This window comes from Mus pahari, chromosome 7, assembly GCF_900095145.1.
Source record: "Mus pahari chromosome 7, PAHARI_EIJ_v1.1, whole genome shotgun sequence".
NCBI lineage: Eukaryota > Metazoa > Chordata > Mammalia > Rodentia > Muridae > Mus > Mus pahari.
The window spans coordinates 86,327,484-86,349,535 of record NC_034596.1 but is presented as its reverse complement, the minus strand read 5'-3'; the positions used below and the strand labels follow the sequence as shown (position 1 = coordinate 86,349,535).

At 39.4% G+C, this 22,052-nt stretch overlaps 1 protein-coding gene across 1 annotated transcript in view; it reads left to right on the top strand.

Annotated features, from left to right (window-relative positions):
* The window catches only part of Cep128 (centrosomal protein 128), a 345,407-nt gene that overhangs the window by 77,379 nt on the left and 245,976 nt on the right, over nucleotides 1-22,052 (top strand). Inside the window, exons 11-14 of the mRNA XM_021201917.1 lie at nucleotides 8,094-8,180; nucleotides 10,914-10,988; nucleotides 13,063-13,195; nucleotides 17,023-17,174. Of these exons, the coding sequence (XP_021057576.1) occupies nucleotides 8,094-8,180; nucleotides 10,914-10,988; nucleotides 13,063-13,195; nucleotides 17,023-17,174 (447 nt within the window). The remainder of the gene's footprint in view (nucleotides 1-8,093; nucleotides 8,181-10,913; nucleotides 10,989-13,062; nucleotides 13,196-17,022; nucleotides 17,175-22,052) is intronic.

Here is a 22,052-nt window from a genome sequence, read left to right as displayed (position 1 = left end):
GTGCATTAGTTTTTGTTGGCACAGATAATCTCCAACTGGATGGACTTAAAGGCTAAGATTTTCCATGACTTGAGCTCCTTCTCATGGGGAGCAATCTCTGACTTGATTTAGGAAAAAACAGCATTTGGAAATTCGTGGAACTTGACGAACTAAAAATCTCCATTAATTTAAGCAAATCACATTCATTCTGAGCAACAGCGTCCTTGTGTTTCACAGAGACCTTTCTTCCAGTGTGCGTTAGTCCATTTGCTTGATGCTTTGGGGTTGTATCTAGGCTTCTACAGAGAATTTCAGAGCCAGCCTCCCGACTGCTTTCTTAAAAGAAAATTCAGGTTCTACCATATTTCATAAATCCTGTCTCCTTAATACAATTTCTTTTCAACAGGGAGTAAACACATGTCATCAAAGATATTGTTGACATTTATAATATACATAAATACCAACTTCTAACTTCAATTTATGTATCATGTGATCTGATTTGTATTGTAATCTCGAAATCTTAAGGTATTTGTTAGCATAATGATTCTGATTCATGTTTCAGATGAGTCCAGACTTCGTTTTCTTCCTGTTTTAGTTTTGCGGGTTTCCAAGTGAATCATTTCCACGCTTTTCCCTGTGAGCATAGGTATGCATTGTAATACTGCTGAGCATGAATCAGGACACGTGATGCTCATGGCTTTCCTCTGGGAATTCCAGTGGCCTTGCCCATGAGAACGTTAGCATGTAATCTTTCACTAAGGATTCTAGTGCCGTTATTATAACCAAGTTTGCTGGTCCCTTTGCAGCAGACACAAGGAGCCTGTAATTTCTATTTGTTCCACATATTTGAATGTGTCATCTATTAGAGACACTTGGTAAACACGTTTATTGTGAAAGATGCGGGAGTTTCCACACACATTTTCCTTTTCCCTTTCTCTCCACTCACTAAAGGAAAGGTTGCGTTCTTGGTAATCCATAACAGTAAGTGTTTAGATTCATCTGCTTCTAAAAAACTGTAATCGTATTCAGTGTGTTTGTCCTTGTGGTGGAAATAGCCACACTCAAGGAAAAAAGAAAAATTGTTGTTTTTAAAGATTTAAATGTGCCTCAGGGGTCTTCTTTTAAGACTCTGTGGTATTCCTGTGATCTTAAAACTGTAAAAGACAATGACAATTCTGGAGCAGGGCACACCATAGCTTTATGGCTAAGCACGGCTCTAAGAAAACTAAGCTTAAAAGGGCAAAACAACACAGCTGTAGACATTCATGGGCAAGTGATCCTTTCTTTTCTTTTATAGCTTCTTTTACTGGGTCAGTTTTAATGTAATTCCGAATTGCCTGGTCTAGTCAAAGAGAGACAGAATCCAGTGCAGGGGTTAGCCCCTTCAGAGAAGTAGAGGAGTTAACCCTTACAGTGAATGCTTAACAAAATAGCTCATCATTTTGATTTGTCCATTTGTAAAATGTTTCCCTTTCAGTGTTCAGTTAATCTGTTTTCAGAAGTTGAAGGCTGTTTCAATTCAGACTGAATGGTATAGACTTTTGTGACTTTTATGCTAAACTGCCTAATGGAGAAGAATTGCTTTAATATTCCAGGTTAGAATATTGCCCCTGGGCTGATGTGCCTGCCGCCTCATGCTGCTGTGAAAGCAGAGATGATGTCTGAATGGGATGGCATTTCTTGATATAACACAAGTGGGTCCTTGCTCTGATGACTCCTCAGTGCCTCATATGTGCACTTCTTACTGAAACAATAGAATTAAAGGATCCCGTTGACTAAAGTTTCTAAGACTTACACATCCTTACACCACAAGGGATATTAAAAAGGAATGTATTAAATAAAGTTTTAGGCAGTAAGTAGACTACAGCAGCAAACTATCATTTTTGAGAAGTGTTATTGTAAAGAAGTGATCAAGTGCTGAAACTTGAAGTGGATAAGGATGGAGGAGTATAAGGCTGCTTTATGTTCTTGCATGTTTGAGAGAAGTAGACAGCCGGGCAGTGGTGGCGCACTCCTTTAATCCCAACACTTGGGAGGCAGAGGCAGGCGGATTTCTGAGTTCAAGGCCAGCCTGGTCTACAGAGTGAGTTACAGGACACCCAGGGCTACACAGAGAAACCCTGTCTCGAAACATGCTCCCCCCCCCCCCAAAAAAAAGAGAGAAGTAGATGTGTTTTTTAAAAAATTAAACCTATTTGCATGGGTATTTGAAGATAGTTTTAGTTTCATAATTTGATTTAAGTTAAGTTTATTTAGTTTTATCCAATACCAACGAGAATAATAAGTACTTACATTGATTACAAGACGTGAAAAATGGAGTAAATATCCACTTGTGTGAGAATGAACATGACTGCTTCCCATATTACCTGTTAAATGATAGTCTTTCTTTTTATTTATTTATTTATTTATTTATTTATTTATTTATTTATTTATTATATGTAAGTACACTGTAGCTGCCTTCAGACACTCCAGAAGTGGGCATCAGATCTTGTTACAGATGGTTATGAGCCACCATGTAGTTGACTGGGATTTGTACTCCGGACCTTTGGAAGAGCAGTCGGGTGCTCTTACCCACTGAGCCATCTCACCAGCCCCGATAGTCTTTCTTTTCAAGATGGAGGCATCGATGTGTTAAATGGGTTATGAGTTTAGATGCTCAGAACATATCACTGGGATGGAAACAGATTGCTCTAAACAAATCAGATAGGCTTTAGAAGTGCCCAGTGTCACAAGCTACAGACAGCCCAACACACACCTGACAAGTTATATTGGAAGAGACAGGTGATTGGAGTACCCTAGGGACTTAGAAAACAGCATGTTTGATGGAGACTTGCTGAGTGTATTATATCCAATTACATAGTTGGACATAATTCTAGATCACACATTAATAATTTTGATATAGTATGCCTTCTGGGGTTTGAATAAAGACATTCAGGATTTTTTTTGTTTGTTTTGTTTTGTTTTTGTTGAGACAGGGTTTCTCTGTATAGTACTGGCTGTCCTGGAACTCACTTTGTAGACCAGGCTGGCCTCAAACTCAGAAATCCGCCTGCCTCTGTCTCCTGAGTGCTGGGATTAAAGGCGTACGCCACCATGCCCGGCTGACATTCAGGATTTTATTACCTAGTGAGCATGACCAGTGAGTAAACTTACTAAGTATCTGGATGCTGTTAGACTGCGTGTTCTGATGGGGAGACTTTGGGGTTGGCAATAAAGACCTAAGTAACTGCTATAGTGATCTATGGATTTGGACTTGAGCTAAAACTCCTTGAGTATTGTAGCCTCAGAACCTCCCCAAGTACAACTGTAATGATGCTTTCTACTCATTTAAACACATTATTAGATATTTTCTTCTCAGAGGTGGAGAATAAGGTGAAAGTGGATGTAACTGGAGACTATCTTACAGAGGGGACTAAATTATTCTATCAACGCGTGATAGACATCACCTTACTTTACTCTAGCATCTGAGGGTAATCTAATCTCACCGTGAGTCATGTTGTACCTACAATGTGATGTAGTGGAAGGTACTTTAACTATAGTGTCCATTCCTTTCTCCACACCTTGCCAAATTCATACTTGGCCAGTACAGTGTAGAAATTCTGATCACTTAAATGACAAGGGAAACCCAGAAACTAACTGCTTATATGAGACTATGGAAAAGGAGTCAGCTGAATGCAGTATAGTATAGATCAATTGTTGGAACAAAAAGTACATTTAGTGGAAATGGAATCTTTAGCCTAATACGCCGTGATTATTTCAATTTTGGCAAATGTAACATACTATGTTACATGTTAGTTTAAGAGAAAACTTTATGAAGAATGTACAAAATCCCTGGACTATCTTCGCAATTCTTCTGTAAAGTTAACAGCATTTTAAAGGAAAATATTTTAAACCAACTAAGGATCTGGCGAAGTGGTGAATGTCTTCAGACCTAGCACTCTGGAGGCAGAGGCTGAAAGATGTCTGAGTTCAAGGCCAACCTGGTTTATATTGACATCCAGAATTCCAGGACAACCAAAGCTCCATAGTGAAACACAAAACAAAACAGAAAATTAAAACCAATAAGTGAATTTTTTCTTTACCTAAATAAAAGACAAAAATGATTTCTTACAACTGGAGAAGGTTTATCACCTCTTTGACCTAAACACAAAAGTAAATACTTAGTTTGCATCATCACTGTAGTGTTCATACGTTCTCAAGATGGATAGATAACTTGATGCAAGTGAGGATATAGTGATTAAGAAAGGTGGGAGGGAGGACTGGAGATTGAGTTCAGTTATGAAGACCAGTGTTGGGTTCCCAGCACTTATGTCACACGACTTACAGTGACCTATAACCCGCGATCTACTGTAGGGATCGCTGCAAACACCATTCCTAGCTGAGTTTTTATCCACGTGAGGCAAGAAGGAAGTCCCGTTCACTACAGCTCAGAGGCCGGTGTTGGTTCAAACTTTGAGAGTCCAACACTGGGTGGTTCATTTTAGGCATATTTAAGCACAGCAAAATTTGGAAAAAAAGATTTCCTGTTGATAACTCAATCCTGTATGTACAGCAAATCATAAGATGTGGCTACATTGAAATTCTTATAAAGGACATACAAATGGCACTGTCCATAAAGATAGGTTCTATAGATTAACTAAGGAAGCAGCTCATAGTGAACAATGTATATGATAAGGCCTGGGGGATGTATAGACTGACCATGATAAACAGGCTTAAGGTAAGGATCCTGGGGAACCAACTTGACCTGGCCACACAGATAGTGCAGAGGTCACCTGACTATTAAATGTGTACATTCTCAGCATTTTGTGCAGAGGACTCTGCCCAAACAGGTTCTACATCTTTCTCTTTTTTGAGACATTTTTGTGTGTTTGACATTCTTGATTGTCTTATCTGTGAGCACAAGTACCCACATGGTTCCTATACTCTATGAGATCTAATGTCCTCTTCTGGTCTCTGTTGGTACCTGTATATATCTATACATAGAAACAAACAAATACACACAATTAAAAATAAAATAAATCACAGGTGGGGAAAATGTGGGAAGGCTCCTGGTATGCAAAGGATCTAGCTGAGTAACTGCAAGTGCTGTCAAAGATTGCAAAGGAATATTTATTTTTATAGCCAATAGCGTCCTTTGATATCTATTATGTGCCAAGTACCGTCTTCGAAATACAGTGTGACTGACAGAAAAGGTCTCTGTCTTCTGCGACGTCACTCTAATAAAATGAAAGCTTTTCTGTTACTCTTTGGAAATATAGCACATTGATGAATGGGAATTGTTTTGAAATAAATAAAAACTTAAATGGTTATTTTAAATGTCTTTAAATACATCTAAATAATTATACACACACACATACATGTATATATGTATTTTTACTGTGTTTGATTAAATACTAAAGTAAGCAAACACTTGGAAAATGTTAACATATCTTTCTTGTTTTTCTAGTCTTAAATGTTACAATTTTTCAAATTTAATTTTTGGAAAACATGGGAAAGGGAAGAAATGGATAAATTCCAGATGGTAAACTGGAAAATTTCTTCACTGGGGAATTTTGGGAGTTTATGTTTTTACGTCAATTAAACTCAGAGTTGAAACATGAGGTTAGATCAAGTTTGTGCAGCTTACCAGCTGATGATTCCTTTTTTTTTTTTTTTTTTTTTTTGAGACAGGGTTTCTCTGTGTAGCCCTGGCTGTCCTGGAACTCACTCTGTAGACCAGGCTGTCCTCGAACTCAGAAATCCTCTTGCCTCTGCCTCCCAAGTGTTGGGATTAAAGGCATGCGTCACCACATCTGGCTTTTAAAAAATGATTTATTTATTGTTATATTTAAGTATGTTGTAGTTGTCTTCAGACACATCAGAAGAGGGCATCAGATCTCATGCTCTTAACCACTGAACCATCTCTCCAGCTCCTACCAGCTGAGGATTCTTGCTTCCATCTGTAAGCAGAGGCCACTAGGGACTGAGCAGCATTAGAGGGTCACTTCATCTACCCTACTCCTTAGGGTTACAGTAACTATTTCGTTTGACTTTGAATTCAGTGATACAAGGGAGTTGTCCCTGTGTCTGGGACAGTCTTGTCTGTTTGGTGCTTTGTTCTCTTTGTTCTTTTCATGTTGTAGCTTCTGATGACCTTACCTGGTCTGGGGCCTTTGCCACAGGCTCATGCGGACTAGTGTCTACTCGGGAGTTTGAATCCAGAAGTGGAGGTTGTTCCTAGCTAAATGAAAGTTGTCAATTACCTGAAGAAATCTTTTCCTAATCATTCCTTTTGCAAATATCCCATCAGATTTTTAATCCTGTAAAGAAGTCTTAATAAAATAAATAAATGATCAATCCAAGTTGGAATGAAGGTGATGTGGAGTAAGATGATTCAGAATTTTGTAGGAGTAACGTTGAAAAAGAATTTGGGAAGAGTTAGGAAGAGATGAAACCAAAGTTGGGGCTATAATCAAAATAAATGTGTATAGATATGCAATTATTGTTTTGCTTCTAAATAAAAGTAATTTGAAAGGTTGCAACAACCTTTATATTATTTTTATTCACATTTTATGTTTCTTTGTCTCTGTCATACACAGACATACACACATGCACTTACATACAGAGAGGGGGGGAGGGAGAGAGAGGAGGGAGAGATATTATTAAGGAAGAGACCAAGGCATCATGTGTATTCTATGCCTGTGTATACTAGTGCTTGACACACAAGATGTAGATTTAAGATGTATTTGAGTATGTAGGTTAATGAAATAGATTATGATAGTATATCAATTTTTACCATATTTTCTTATTTCCTGTTGCTTCATTGGAAAAGGCTTTAGGTAGTTTCCATTTCCTCAGTTTGTGTAGCTGTTAATCCTACCTTGCTAAAGGTAACTGATAGTCAAATACTTTTCTTTATTTGCACAGAGTGCCATGTAGATACTATGAAAGCCTATTTTAAGTTCTTCCCTATTGCTTAGTTTTCTTTTTGAAATAGAAACAGACCCTAGCTACCTTTTTTTTTTTTTTTTTGGTTTTGGTTTTTCGAGACAGGGTTTCTCTGTGTAGCCCTGGCTGTCCTGGCACTCACTCTGTAGACCAGGCTGGCCTTGAACTCAGAACTCTGCCTGCCTCTACCTCCCAAGTGCCAGGATTAAAGGCATGTGCCATCACTGCCTGATGTCCTAGCTAACATTTTTGTGGTTAGCTTTTGAAAGAATTTTCTTTAAGCTTCTTTTATAATTAAAGAGTGGCAACTAGATAAGAATTTGTATATTTCTGTAGGTAGAGGAGAATTTAGATGGCATGGTATGTTTTGTGCAAATATCATCTACATAATGGTGACACAATGGGTATGTTTTTAATGTCATGGATGGTGTGCTTTTAGAACCTAAAAAACTTGTGACTAGTTTATGGTATTATGTCCAAATCCATTGGGTCATGTAACCCTTTGTGGTGGTTTCGATAATAATGGCTCCCATAGGCTCATATATTTGAATAGTTAGTCACCTGAGAAGGGAGCTGTTTGAAAGGATTTGGTTGTGTGGCCTTGTTGGAGAAAGTGTGTCACTCAAGGTAGGCTTTGAGCTTTCAACAGCCCAAGCCAGGCCCAGTCTCTGTTTCTGTCTCTGTCTCTCTGTCAGGATGTATATCAGGATATATGTCTCAGCCACATCTCTAGCACCATGTGTACCACCATGTTCCTTGCCATTATAATGGACTAAACCTTTGAAACTGTAAGCAAGCCCCAGTTAAACACTTCCTTTTCTAAGAGTCGCCTTGGTCATGGTGTTGCTTCACAGCACGAAGACAACCTTCAATATGATTACTTTGAAGTGCAGTAAACTTTGTTTCCAAACAATTGTTAGTACTCTAGCTTCTCTGTGTAGTAAGATTTCCAAAGATAAAGAAAAAAAGATGAAACTAGTGGAAATGATGTGAAAGATTAGAAAGTTGTATTTGATTTTCACTGAAGTGTTGCTAGGGAGTCTGTGTATGAATGGGCTTGAATTTGTCTGCAGATTTCGTGCAACTCATTATTTTCTTGGGCCCTTCCTCAGTACAACCTAATGGTAACTTTGAGCTTTGTGCATATTCTAGAATAATAACACTGTTCTTATTTGCTTTCACTGTAGGCACTGAAGAAACAAGAAGCTAAAGCAGATGAGAATGAGGATGTAATAAAAAAAAAGCTGCGACAAAGTGAAACCGAGAAGAGCCAGGTAAGACCTTGAAAGTTATCCTTTGATCAGAATGGTGGTTGGTGGTCTTCGATAGTTGTTGAGCACTGTGAAAGTGTCCCTGAGATCATTTACTGGAACACAGTGGTGCCTTCATGCCATGAAGGGAGGTGGCTTATGATTCTGCCTTCACTCTTGGTAGCACATTCAGGTTGTTTATTCCCACATCATCTTGGACCTCTCTCCTTTCTAAGAGGTGAATAATTCTATTTCCATGCTGGAGAACACTGAAAAAACTTAACTTTTGCAGGTTAGTTAGGAAAGATATATTGTGTGATGGCAAGACATTTTGTATGTATTCATTTTCTTGATAATAGATAGGCGTAGTTAGCAACCCAGGTTTCAAAATACTCTCTGTCTCAGTCACTGTTCTATTGCTGTGAAAAGACACAATGACCAAGGCAACTCTTATAAAAGAGAGCATTTGATTAGGAACTTGTTTATAGTTTTAGATGTTTAATCCATTATCATTCTGGCAGAGAGCATGGCAGCATATATGTAGGTGCTGTAGCTGTAGCTGTAGCTGTAGCTGTAGCTGAGAGTTCTACAGCCTGACCTGTAGGCTGAGAGAGTGACTTTAGCATGGGCTTTTGAATTCTCAAAGTTCACCCCCAATGATGTACTTCTTCCAAAAAGGCAGTGCCTATTCCAGCAGGGCCACACCTCCTAATCCTTCTAATCCTTTCAGACAGTTCTATTCCCTGGTGACTATGCATTTAAATATATGCGTTTAAGGGATCCATTCTTATTCAAACCACCATACCCTTCATTCTCATTAGATGCTAAGGACCTTTGATAAATCATATTTATGTGAACCCACCACCTTAGCTCTAAAAGGCAATTCAGAGGCTAAGTAACCTCTTAGTTTTAAGGCTAAACCCATGATTAGGAATGTTGGAGGAAAGTTTCTGCTGTTAGCTTCATATCTATCCCCTTTCTATGCTCACCTCCTGAAAGCTCTCACCATTCTCTGTAGACCTTATTCTTGCTTCCATACCACCTTTGTGTGAGGCAGGGTATGTTAGTCCATTGGGTTTGCCCCTTGGGTGTTGCAGCTATTGATGTTAGAGTAAGTTTATGGCTAGTAGTAGCTTGTTTGACTTCAAAGCTATTTCCAATGAAAGGTGATTTTATTTTCTTCTTTACTTCATCATAGATCCAAAAGAACCATATAATGTTTTTTATAGTTCTGGTAGTACCACATAGAATTTGTTTTTATATATCTATTTTACTAGCTTTTAAAGAACTATTATGTAAATGGATAAAAAGTATTATGGTGACTGGAGAGGTGGGTTAGTAAAGTGTTTGCCACACAAACACAAGGATCCAGACTCATATCTTTAGTGTGTAAATAAAAGCATAGCATGACAGTGTACTCCAATAATCCCTGTGTTGGAGAGGTAGAGGCAGAGGCAGGAGGATCTTTTGGGTGGGTTGGCCAACCATTCTAGTTGAATGGAGCATTCTAGGTTCAGTGGAGAGCTTATCTCAAAAAACAAGGTAGTAAGGGATTGAGGCAGATATATGATATTGACCTTTGATATTAACATGCATGTATACAAGGCTGCAAACACATGTACCCACACTTAGGTATATACACACAAACACATAGAACACAGTCCATTGAGAAATAAGTATAGATTCATAAGATGTTTCAAAACAAAATATATAGAGAGGCCTTTTGTACCTTTTTAAAAAAATTTCTATGTGATTGCTATTGAATATCAAACCAGGAAATTGACAGTAGTCCAAGCTGCAGTGGTTCTACAAATCTTACTAGCTTTGTGTGCTTGTGAGTACGTTTAGCTATCTTGTTCTTCTGTAAATGCCTACTGCCTGTGTCTTGAGGCTCCTCCAGGTCCTTGCCGTGCACAGCCACTATTCAGACAGTTGTTAAAAGGTGGTAGTTTGTTTTAGTGAGATGATTATTTAAAATAATTTATATATTTAAGCCCTTAAAAATACCTTAATACAAATTTTTGATATTACCTTACGTTTTAAAATATAAATAAGTATAGTGCATAAAAGCTCTAAATAAAAAAAAATTAAAAAATTATGTTCTATTTTATTGTATTCTTTGCCATGAAGTAAGTAGGTATATTCTGAATTTTTAGGGTACTTGCTGAGCTAACTCTATTTTCTATGGTATTTACCTAATGTCAATATTATTAATGAAATTTTCAATGTCTTTTTTGAATTTAGAAGTTTAAAAGATATAGGAATAGATTTGAATATCAGGACTGTAGGAGGACATGCTAGATAAACTGTACTTTGAATTATTAGATCACTGTGGGTTTTGTTTTAATTTAGTAAAGTTGACCACACTTGTTCTAGAAAACACTGTTGTAGGGTTTTGTTCACATTATTGATAACTGGATGGGGAATCTCAGGAGACTGGTAAAAATGACTATTGTAGAGATGAATTGAGGATTGGGGTAGGGGTAGGGATCTGAGATCATAGCTGAGATGAAACATACTATGTCTCAGACATCTAGGAGACCTCACTCAACCCCCTTTATATTAGGTAATTAATATCATTTTAATAGAAGTTAAATGTGTGCTCATGGTAAAATGCCACCCCACACATTGCGAACATCTCCTAGAAACTATTTTGCTATTTTCTTCTTAAGTTGCAGCCTACTGGGCACGTTTTGTCCATTGGGCACAGTTATTTTATGCCTCATTTTCCATGTTTTTATCTTGTTTAAATGCCAGCTGGAACAGGAGTTGGAGATCTCGCGCAGGCTGCTGAGTCAATCTGAAGGCAATAGAGAAACGCTTTTGCATCAGGTGAGTCTATCAACCTAACAGTCCGCTGTTTCGTTAAATGTGGATTGTGTCTAGCTCTAGACTTTTTCTCCTTAGGGCATGTATGTTAGCACAGAATGCAGATATGAAGATTCAGAGAGCTTGCAGAAAAGCTAGACCCAGTTCCCGCTGTGACAGTGTGTTTTGCTGACTGCTGCTCTGAGTTTCTACTTATCTCTCTCAGCAGAACAGTGAACAAGTATACTGGATGTGTAAGATAAAACTTCCCGGGAGCTTAATTCTGTTCAAGGAGGCACTAGAGAATAAGGAGGAAGGAGAAAATAGATTGAACAGACCTTTGCATGTTTAGGTTACTTTGAATACATCACTGCCTTTGCTCGGGTTGTCAGGATGCTGCCTGGCTCGTGTTGTCAGGATGCTGCCTGGCTCCTTTTAGCCACAGATGAGGCTTACTTTTTAGGTATAGTGTTTTGTAGCCCATTAACCCTAGTAGCAATTGGGAGCTCGTGATATCTAAAGTTGAGTAACTTTAAGTGGTCATTTTATGTGCACTGGATAAGGGTGGATCTGTTTCTTACTGCCCCACCCCCCCACCCCCGTGCTCTCTAAATAAGAATGTGCCTCCTTCTGTTGGGCAATGAGATTTCATAGCTCAGCTACATGACATGCTCTGCAGGCCAGGATGCCCGCTGTCATACGTGTTCAGAAGTCTCTCTGCATGCTCACAGTGGTACTGGAAAGGCATTTGCTTTGCAGAACCTTTAAACACATTTATTGACTTTGTTCTTCAGTCAGTGGTCATGAGACATCCATGGGCAGAATTCACAATTTGTTTTCTGGATTTTGGTATTTAATTCCATGCTGATTTCTTATATTTTAAAGTGCCAATTTGTAATCTTTAATGTCAGTTTTTGATGCAGGTTGTCATAGTGACTTTGTTTTTCCATTGCTAACTGGATTATGTTTGTTAGGAATGTATTTGTTTTATGGTTGAAAATGTTCCAGTCTCCTTATCAAAATGAATAAGACAGCCCATGACTTCAGAAGCTTACAGTTCCATGGTCTACTGCTTTTCTGAGCTCTATTTTGATATAAAATGCTAAGTCATGATTCCTTCATTTGAATCTAATCCCCAGCATAGCATGTTTCCAGAAAACAGGTGAACAGTAAGAAAATAGATAATTGCTGAAGGGTAGTAACAGAGTGAACTGAGGTCAAAGCCAGATGTGTTTGAGTCAGATGTGCTAGCACATGCCTGTACTCCCAGGACTCAGGAGGCTGAGGCAGGAAGGATTGCTGTAAGAAGCTAACTTGGGATATGTAAGAAAAGCCTGTCTGAAAAAAATAATTCAAAAGAATTAGAATGTAGTAGATTTGTGTCTTAGTTAGTGTTCTGTTTCTGTGAAGAGATACCATGTCCCTGGTAAGTCTTATAAAGGAAAGCATTTAATCGGTTATTGCTTAGATTTTCCAGAATGTTTGTCCATTGTCTTCATGATGGCATGCATTATAGCATGCAGGCAGACATGGTGCTTGAGAAGTAGCTGAGAGCTCTATGTACAGATCATAGGGCAACAGGAAGAGAGAGACTGGGCCTGGCTTGAGCATTTTAAACCCCAAAGCCCACCCTAATGACATACTTCCTCTAACAAGACCACATCCACCCCAACAAGACCACACCTCCTAATGCCACTCCCTCAGCCTTCAAGAGTATGAGCCTGTGGGAGCCATTCTTATTCAGAGCACCACAATTAAGATGATGCTCAGTGGTAGTGCTCTTGCCTCCTTCCAAAAGGTTCTGGGTTAAATTCTCAGAACCAGAAAGGGGAAACTAAGAAGTGTTGAAGTTGTTTGTCACTGTGGACACAGAGAAGGAAAAGCCATTCCTTGTGAAAGCATGGAAGAGTGAAAAAGTATGGGGTATAAGCCTGCTCTACTGTGTGTGTGACCACCTGGGCATTAAGCTGGTTTTATTGTACTACAGTAGTCCATTAAAAGTGGATGTTTCCCCCCAGGACATAGTTTAGAGTAATCTGAGTTTATTTGTTTCCTGCTTTCGAAGGTTGATAGCAGTTTAATTTTTGACTTGCTGTAGGTGGAAGAGCTGCGTACACAACTTACCAAAGCAGAAGGTGACCAAAGGGGTTTGCAGCATCAAGTATCTTGCATTTCCAAGCAACCATTAAGCCACCAGGATGATCAAGGGGATGACCGGAGGTTTAGAAGAGGTATAATCTGGATGCTGGATGTGGCTTCATGTCCCTAGAGGTGCACTCCTCAGGTCATGCTTAATTCAGCCTTTCGCATTTCTTAATCATCTATAAGGTATTCCAACAAGTTCTTGAGACATTCATTGTCTCTTTCCAGTTTTCCATTGTCAGACCTGCTTGTCTCCTGGGTGTTGTCTAAGAAAGATCATCCAAAGGTTGTGATGAAGTTTTAATTTTTCTATTCTTTTCCTTACCTGTGTGTCTTTGGAATTAAGATATAAATGTACCTTTATTTTATCACTTTCTTTTCCCCCTTAATTTTTAATATATGAACAACTAACATTAGGGTCTCGTTAACTGGAGATTGGGAGCTGGAATCCAGTCTCGGCTTGGTTTTGTACTGATCACAGTCAAATGCAGAGGCACCATCATTTCTTCCCTCATTAGACTGTCTCTGGTTCTTAAGGCTTTTCCACTGATGTTCTCGCCCCTGAGCCTTCCTGTTCTTCTGCCTTAGCTATGCCTCTGTTCATGCTCAGTGTTCTGAGGTTGATTTTGCCTTGTGTTCTATTAATGGCTTTTCATATTTAGGATTTCTCCTGAGGAGCTATTTAATCCTAGGCTTTAGCTATTACCTGCTAAGAACCATCCCTGGGTCTACTCCTACTCCATCTCCTGACTTCAGCCGATCAGGTGGAGTTACTTGTTGGTTCTTTCCATGTGTTCATTCTTAAAATGTACAGTCAGCATCAGCAAATTTACCACGGAATCATCCTTTCCTCAGAGCATGGTTTTCTAATGCCTTTGGAATTACATCCTCCAGTATTATCTAGATATGCGACACCATTTTTCAAAGCTCTGACTGTGAAGTGTATTGTGACATGGTACTGACCATGCCTTATCCAGAGCTTGTTTTAATGATGCTGTTGTAGAGTGTCTACCTCTAGGAGATGCTTGAGATGCTAATAAAACAGGGCTGTGCCAGGGAGCCATGGAAAGAGTAGAGGAAGATAAGTTGGCTATTTTCTATGGTTTTGCATTTTATCCTTTTTTTTCTGTCTTGCTGGAATTCTCAATAATTTTGTATCAATGACTGAAAAACCTGCAAAAGATGTTGCTGCTGTCTGATAGATAACATACTGCTATTACAGGTCTTTATATATAAATGTAACTAAAATATTTGAATTTTGGAAACTGTGTTGACAGCTTGGGGAAGAAGTATCCCAATTTACATTTTTGAGTAGCTTTGTGCAGAAATTGACAGCCATAATGGTCTGAAAACATTGATTTTTTTTTTTTGTACATGGTATTGTATGAATAAGTTCTTGCTGAAGTGAAGTATTTTCTAAGTAAAAAGCAAAAACAGAACTTTTCCTCCTTCTTATCTTGATTGATGGTTTCATTTCCCATTCCAGGTACTTCAGTCTAAAACACAAAGTAACATGTGAAATTATTTCTTTTCTCCACTCATTAATCGGTCCCTCCCTCTGGTCTGCTATGTATCTGTCCCCATCGCTCTCATTTTCTTTCACATTGTGAGAGAAGATCATACCCTCCATGATCTCGGGCTTGCAGCTGGGATCATTTGCTGTATTCTCTGGCTTTTGGGACTACAGGCTTGTGTCACTACATGGCTTCTGACAGCTCTCAAATCTGTCACCTCTTTTTTCTTGTTCTACTGCCCCACCTTCGACATGTGTCAACTCACTCTTTCTGCCATTGTAACTTGCCTTTCTGTGCTCTGACTCCTCTACACCCTCTCTTCTACACTGCTGCTCACCCTTCTAAGACAAGAGTTGTTCATTTTATTAATTCTTATCACGTGAAGAGTATTATGTTACTCCCTACACGTTATCTCCCTTATTCATGGAACTATTCTATGGAGAAAGATCACTGTTCACTTCAGTGATTAAAGAAAATAAATGTATTTCTCCCAGATTGGGCAGCTAGGAAGTTCAGATGCAGGGGCTGCATGTGGCCGCAGCTTTGCTGCATAAAAACACATTGGGTGACTACATGATGGGAGAAGATTGCAGAGAATGAGAAGGCAAGGGCAAGTCCCCAAGTCCAGTGGGGGCTGGAGGAGAAGGAGAGAAAGAGCGGAGGCAGAGGGGGAATGATAATGAACATGGGAGTAACATGAGAATGCACATCTGCGAGAGGCAGCTAACAAAGCACTTACAACAAAGCCATACGCATAATAACTAACACAGCCCCACGTCCGGGCACTACCACCCAGCAGAGTGGACTCCTATGAGCTAGTCACTTTGCAAAGTTCCTATGTTGTAACCATGTTTACTGGCAGGTTTTAATACAAGTCTTCTGCAAACTTGAGTTTGTAATTAGCTGACCCATAATGCTGTGAGCATCCTCCCAGACAGCATGTATAAAACAATCCTTTTGGTGTATGAAGAGAGTGTAATTTTTCTTTCTTTTTTTATTGTTGATGTTTTAATACTCTAATCTTGTGAAACATTTTATTGTATATGATATCCATATATGTATGTCTATCTATATTAGTAGTTTATGTTTAAAAATGTTACTATATTCTGTATGTATACACTCCAAATATATAAATATTTTATGAAGTATACAATGTATATATACATTTGTTCCTATAAATTTTCTACAATATGTATTTACTAGTAGGTAGCCATACTGTATGTATCATGCAAAGTGTATCATATAGTCTTTGGGAGAAATTGGAAGGTCCAAGGCCCTGCAGACCATGGCTGTAAACCATGGCCAAGCTCCCTGCTGCCTCTGTCTCTCCCTGCCCTTGTATTTGTTGCTTACTGGGTTTGCTTCATACCAACACCTACCTGAATATTGAATCTTGTTTTGTAGCCAGCACTTCATGCTGTTTTGTTATTCAGGGTAACACTCCACTACCATTTCTTTCAGCCTAGTAGAATTTTAACCTATTGTGTAAGTACAGCTTAGTTCCCCATTCCTTAGTTTATGGTGTCCTTCCTATTGTCACTTGTCAGGCTGTTCTTATGTTGTTGAAGAGCCAGTATGTCTTCTCTTCGAATGTGAAGTTTTGAGTACTTTACTATTTCTCAAGGTGGAATATGTTTATAAACTGTTTATAAATCTGATTTGATCTTATTTACTTTAATTTTTTTGTGGGAAGAAAATTATTTGAAAAAATGGTAGTCTTAAATTGTTGGTATATATTCTAATTGCTAATATTTTAGAGTGAAGGAAGCATTTTGAGTGTTTTTCCATTCTTGTAATGCAAGCTTATTGACAATGGATTTTTAGGTTACCCATCTTCATATGTGAAGAACATAATAAAATGTTCTTTGTTTCATTGACCAAGCAATTTGTGTTGAATTAAATAGTAAATGTATATTATTCAGTGTTATAATTTTAGGTATAGCCTTCAGAATTAATGAATAGGGAAAGTAGTCAGTCTTACAGAGACTGAGAAGAATAAGTGTTGTTTCTATGTAAGAACAACATTTCATTGTGCAAGTTTCGGTAGCATCAGTATATAGTAGCCTGGTTGACTTCAGTGTGTTTTTTTGTAAAAAATAGTTTCCTGAAATAAGTTGTAACTGAAATTGGGAAACACTGAAAATATTACTATGACATAAAATAGAAAGGCATAGCTGCCTATGTAGATTTGAAAATTACGTACGGCTTGATTTTGCTGAAGGCTGAGGCGTGGTACTGAGTGGAGCTCATGAATGTGTGGGGACCATGAGGCTTGCACAGAGATCCGCAACCTGCTGAGTGGGTAATGTGAGCTAGAGCATTAGGCACCAAGTTAGTGATGTTACAGAGGACGTTTCCCTTAACTAGAGAGTAACCACGGAGCTTTGCATTTACCTCTCAAGGAGTAGAGCGGGAGAAACTGAATCTGGAGAAGCAGATGGCAGATCTGCGAGTGCAGCTGAACTTCAACTCCATGGCTTCTGAGTTAGAGGAAGTGAAGCGGTGCATGGAACGCAAAGAGCAGGAGAAAGCAACGCTGGCCGCACAGATCGAGGTGACAGCCGACCCTTCATCTCCATTTGAAACACAGTTTTAATTTGATTTACTAGCATCGCTGAAAGAAATCTTAATAGACAACTATTATTTTTGAGAGCTAGTTTTGGAGGCAAATAACATTAAATTAAGCTAACAACTAATTGACTCCTATATCACCCCTCCTTAGAGCTTGGATTTTCCTTTGGGACTCTGAAACCAGGTCTTTTATTAGTTCCCTTCATTATTTCATAGTGCAAGGCTTTCCTCTTTTTAAACTCGAAGTTACTCTTAGTCCTGCACACTGAAAGGGGTTCTTCTCTGAGATGGCAGGGTTTTATTTGGGGGCTGAATGTGGCAGATGGCCCAGTGAGAAGAACGGAGTACTAGCTCTTCTTCGGATCGCTTCAGAGTCCCGTGTCTGTAGCTGTTTGCCCAAGGTAGGCAGCATTGCAGTGCCTCTAGGAAGTGCACTTGTAGGTGCTCATGAGTATGGGGTAACCATGAAGGAGGCAAAAGCGGGCAGCAGCGGGCAGCTGCCATTTCCCATGTCTTTTATCTAGCGTAGATGAGGTAATTATCAGAATATATTAAAAATCAAAGAAAAAGACCTCATGAAAGGAAATAACAATTCTAATTCTAATTATGCAAATTAGATCAAACCTAGATGGCAAATAGATATGTATCAGCCCCCCCCCCCCGCATCTGTTTATTAGTGTGGCTGTCTTTTAATGAGTTGCCACATTTGAAGGGTTTCCATAATTATAATGATAGGTAGAAAATTGATGCTCACAGCTCCTAAATTCATATAACCCAAAGGAAGTACTGAATGTTTCTTCAGTCTGAGTTTCTCTTTTATCTTGTCAGCATGTCACACAAAACCTTGGTTCAAGGTTTTGATCACAGAGATAGTAAAGAAATATTGGCATACTCCTTTCAACACTTTCTAGATGTTTAATACATACCAGAAATAGCTCTCATGCGACAGTATGACTTCTAAAATTTGCTTCCCTGGTGTTAGTGTTAGCATGGCCCCTGATGCTGGTGAGCAGTGCCAGCACTGGGTTGGTGAGCAGAAGTAGGGCTAAAACAGAGCACAGAGCACAGCAAACACACCAAGCATCAAGGGTCAGAGGGGAAAAGCAACAGAAGGCCTGTGGCTGCTCCACCCACCTCCTGGGCCTTGTTCTCTTCTTCCTTCTCCTCCTCCCCTGGTTGCTTCTCTTGTATTCTTGTTATAGAAATTGGATGGTGTGTGGGGAGTCCTGCAATTCACGAGCATTGGAAAATGGTTGATAGTAGCTTACTAATGGTCCCAAGGAGCCTGACTGTCTCTGTTTCCAGCTTAGGAGTAATTCACGGGAGTGCTTTTCACACGGGGTAGACTGGTTGCAGAGGGTTTGGTTTGCAAAGCAGCTGGAGAGAGGCTGCAGCTCACACACCCAGTACCACTCAGTGACTTTCCAGAGCTCTTGAAACAGTTTCACGCGCAGGGGTCTTTAAGAAGACCCTGCAAAGATGTAGTATTCACCTTCAGGAAAATAGTTTTACTTTTCAGCTCCTGGCTTCTCTGCCATTCTCCACCGCCCTACTTTGGAGACATGGTCTTTCTTTGTAGAGCAGAGTGGCCTTAGATTCACTTCATAGCCCAGGCGGGCCCCACACACGCCTGCTGTAGCCATCTAAGTGCTGGGATTACAAGATGTTCTTAACCTTTAACAATAAGATGGCTTAAATTTCTCAGTTGATTTGGATTTAACAATACTTGTGACTATGCCTTGTTTGTTTTTCATACCTTGTGCTCTGCTCTCAGAGTGATATCCAGCACTGCTCTGTGAGAAAGAAAGGTTGGTGACCCCTGAGTGGAGCTGCTGACAGTTGAGACTACCTCTGAAGTGCAGTCAGATGCCATGCTGTTTCTCCTGCACTTTTACAAAGTGTTAGATAATTTGGAACTGTTGGGCTCTTGTTGCCTTATGTACTTTATAACCAAATGACAGTTGACCTCCTTTAGTTGCTGGTGTGTGTGTGTGTGTGTGTGTGTGTGTGTGTGTGTGTGTGTTTGTGTGTGTGTGTGTATGTGTGTGTAACAATAGAAGAAAGACAGCATACCAACTTGAGAATAGGGGAATGGAAGAGGTTTGAGTGTGGGTGCTGGGAGGGGAAGTGATAGAATTCTGTTTCATTTAAGAAAAAACTAAAGTTATTTACTTCTGTATTATTTATTGTGCATATATCTATCTACAGGTGCACATACCTCAAAGTATATGGCGGTCAGAGGACAACTTGGAAGAACCAGTTGTTTGTACCATGTGGTCCCAGGGTGAACTCAAGTTGTTAGGCTGGGTGGCAAGTCTCTTTACAAAGCTAGTGGGTCACCTTGCCGGCCTTCTACTGTATTTTCAAGACGCCTCTCTCACTGTTTTGAAAGCTCTCTGATGGAGCTAGGCTGGCCAGTGACCCCTTGGGGGTTACCTGTCCCCTCTCCCCACCAGTGCTGGGTTGCAAATATGTAATTACACCTGACTTTTCCTTGGGTTTTGGGATTGAACTGAGGTCTTGATACTTGTATGACTGGCATTTCTCCTCTGGGCCAGCCATTTCTTTTTAGCTATGTTTAACATATCAAATACATTAAACAAACAAACAAATGAACAAAAAATATATACAGAATGAGATAATTATCCAACCCCAAAAATGTGTCTGTAAGATAGTGGTCTTAGGACTTGTTTAATCCTTGATGCTCATTCCTTTAGCCATGATTCTCCTGTAATTCTATGGAATTCATATAAAGTCTTAATAGGTAACTTTTTTTTCTTAAAGTTCCTAAATGTTAATCCTTTATTATGCCCTTGTTTTAAGTTTTCCCTAGTTCTGTGCCTTTTTGAGTAAGTCCTGACATATCCTCTCTCCTCCCTAAGCTTTTTTGGAGTATTCAGACACAAGAGACTATCTGTCCAGCTTATAAGTCTTTTGTCCACATAACTCTCTCTCTCTCTCTCTCTCTCTCTCTCTCTCTCTCTCTCTCACACACACACACACACACACACACACATTTCTGTCTTTTCATTGTCTTACAATGATTAGGATATATTCCTTCTAAATTTCAAAGTAAGTCAGAAAAGGAGCAACAGGATTAAGCCAGCAGCCCTGTCACCAAGACAGAATTGACTTTGGTGTTTTGATCTTATAAGACATCATATCAGAATATTGCTGTGTAGTCACAAATGCATGCTCTGTGTCCTGCAGTTAAAGTGATCCCAGTGACTGGCTGCCATTTGCAGTGTAGCTCAGTAGAGAACAAGGTCCAAGGGCGCTGGTACACTAATGCTGTGGGAGCCGGAGTACAATTTACAGAAGTATTAGCAGTCTCGAACTTTTTGTATCTTGAAATTTGAAACCAAAATACTTGCCAATCAAGGACAGAATGAGAACTACTGATGCCTGAAGGGCTTAGTGTTCATGGCTACAGTGAGGCTCCTTGCTCGTTCACCTCACATTACAGGCAGTCTTGTTACAAGAGGACTCCCCTCCCACCTCCCCCATTCATTTTCTGTTTCTTCTCCCATTGCCTGTCTTGTCTTTTTTCTTTTTTAAATTTTTAATTGGTTATTTATTTACATTTCAAATGTTATCCCCCTTCCCAGTTCCCCTTCCACAAAACCCCTATCCCCTCCCCACTCCCCTCTGTTTCTATGTGGATGTTCCCCTGCCCACCCTCCCACCCCTGCCTCAGTGCCCCAGCATTCCCCTATGCTGGCCTGTCTTTTCCAGCCTTGTTTCCTGTGCCCTCACTCTGATGTTCATGGCCTTTTGTTTCGACATTTTGCTGTGCACAGATTTTGCTGTAGGCTATTTACCAGAATGCACTGTTGTTATAATGTAAACCTGTAGCATACCCGGAGCTCCTGTGTGGGTATGGGCTAAAAATCAGGTTTGCTTTTGTGTCCTCCCTGTGCAACCTTCCACACAATACATTAACATGTATTATTTACTCCTTTACATTTGTTGGGGAAGAAAATTATAGTTTTTTTCTTTCTTGCTTGGTTGATTGTTTGCTTACTTGCTGTGGTTTTGTTTTGTGTGTGTGTGTGTGTGAGAGAGAGAGAGAGAGAGAGACAGAGAGACAGAGAGAGAGAGAGAGACACTTGAGTGTATGTATGTGTGTACCCAGGCTAGCAAAGGACATCAGATGTCCTGTTCTATCACTCTCTACTTTATTCCCTTGAGAAAGGGTCAGTGATCCAGGAGTTGGACTTGAGGCCAGTAGGCATCAGGGTCTTGCCTCCAGCTCTTTATGAGGGTGTTGGAGATCTCAGCTTGAGTCCTCATGTCATGCTTATGCAGCAAGTGTTTAGAGCCACTTCTTAAAAGCATGTTGGTTTCAGGAAGAACCGTCAACCTCTGGGAAAATTTTTCCTTGTTTAAATATCGCATTACCTTTTGTTATTGATAATATCTGATAATAGTATTTGAAGCAATTGTTTTATATTAGAGGAAAGTCCAAATGGAAGGAAGCCATGTTTGAGTTTGTTTAATCTGTGCTTCAAATTCTCCCCAAGAACTTGAATCTGTAAGCACATGGAAAGCGCTGAGAGTGCTTCTCCTTTTTGTACACTCAGGTTGAACCTCATTAACCTTGATGGGTTATTTGTAGTCAGAAGAATTCCAAGCATCTAATCAGTGATTCCCCTGATTTAATCTCTGCCTCTGTCTTCCATTAACTTAAGTCTTCATGAAAAAAATTTGACTTTTAAATTCAGCTAAGAACTTGAAAGAAAAACAAAAACAAAAACAAAAACGCCAAATCAAACAGAGCTGCTGAGCATAACTTAGATTAAATGTTGAAGGTAATAATGGGATGTCAACTGACATGATGATTCATAAGGAAAACCCTGGG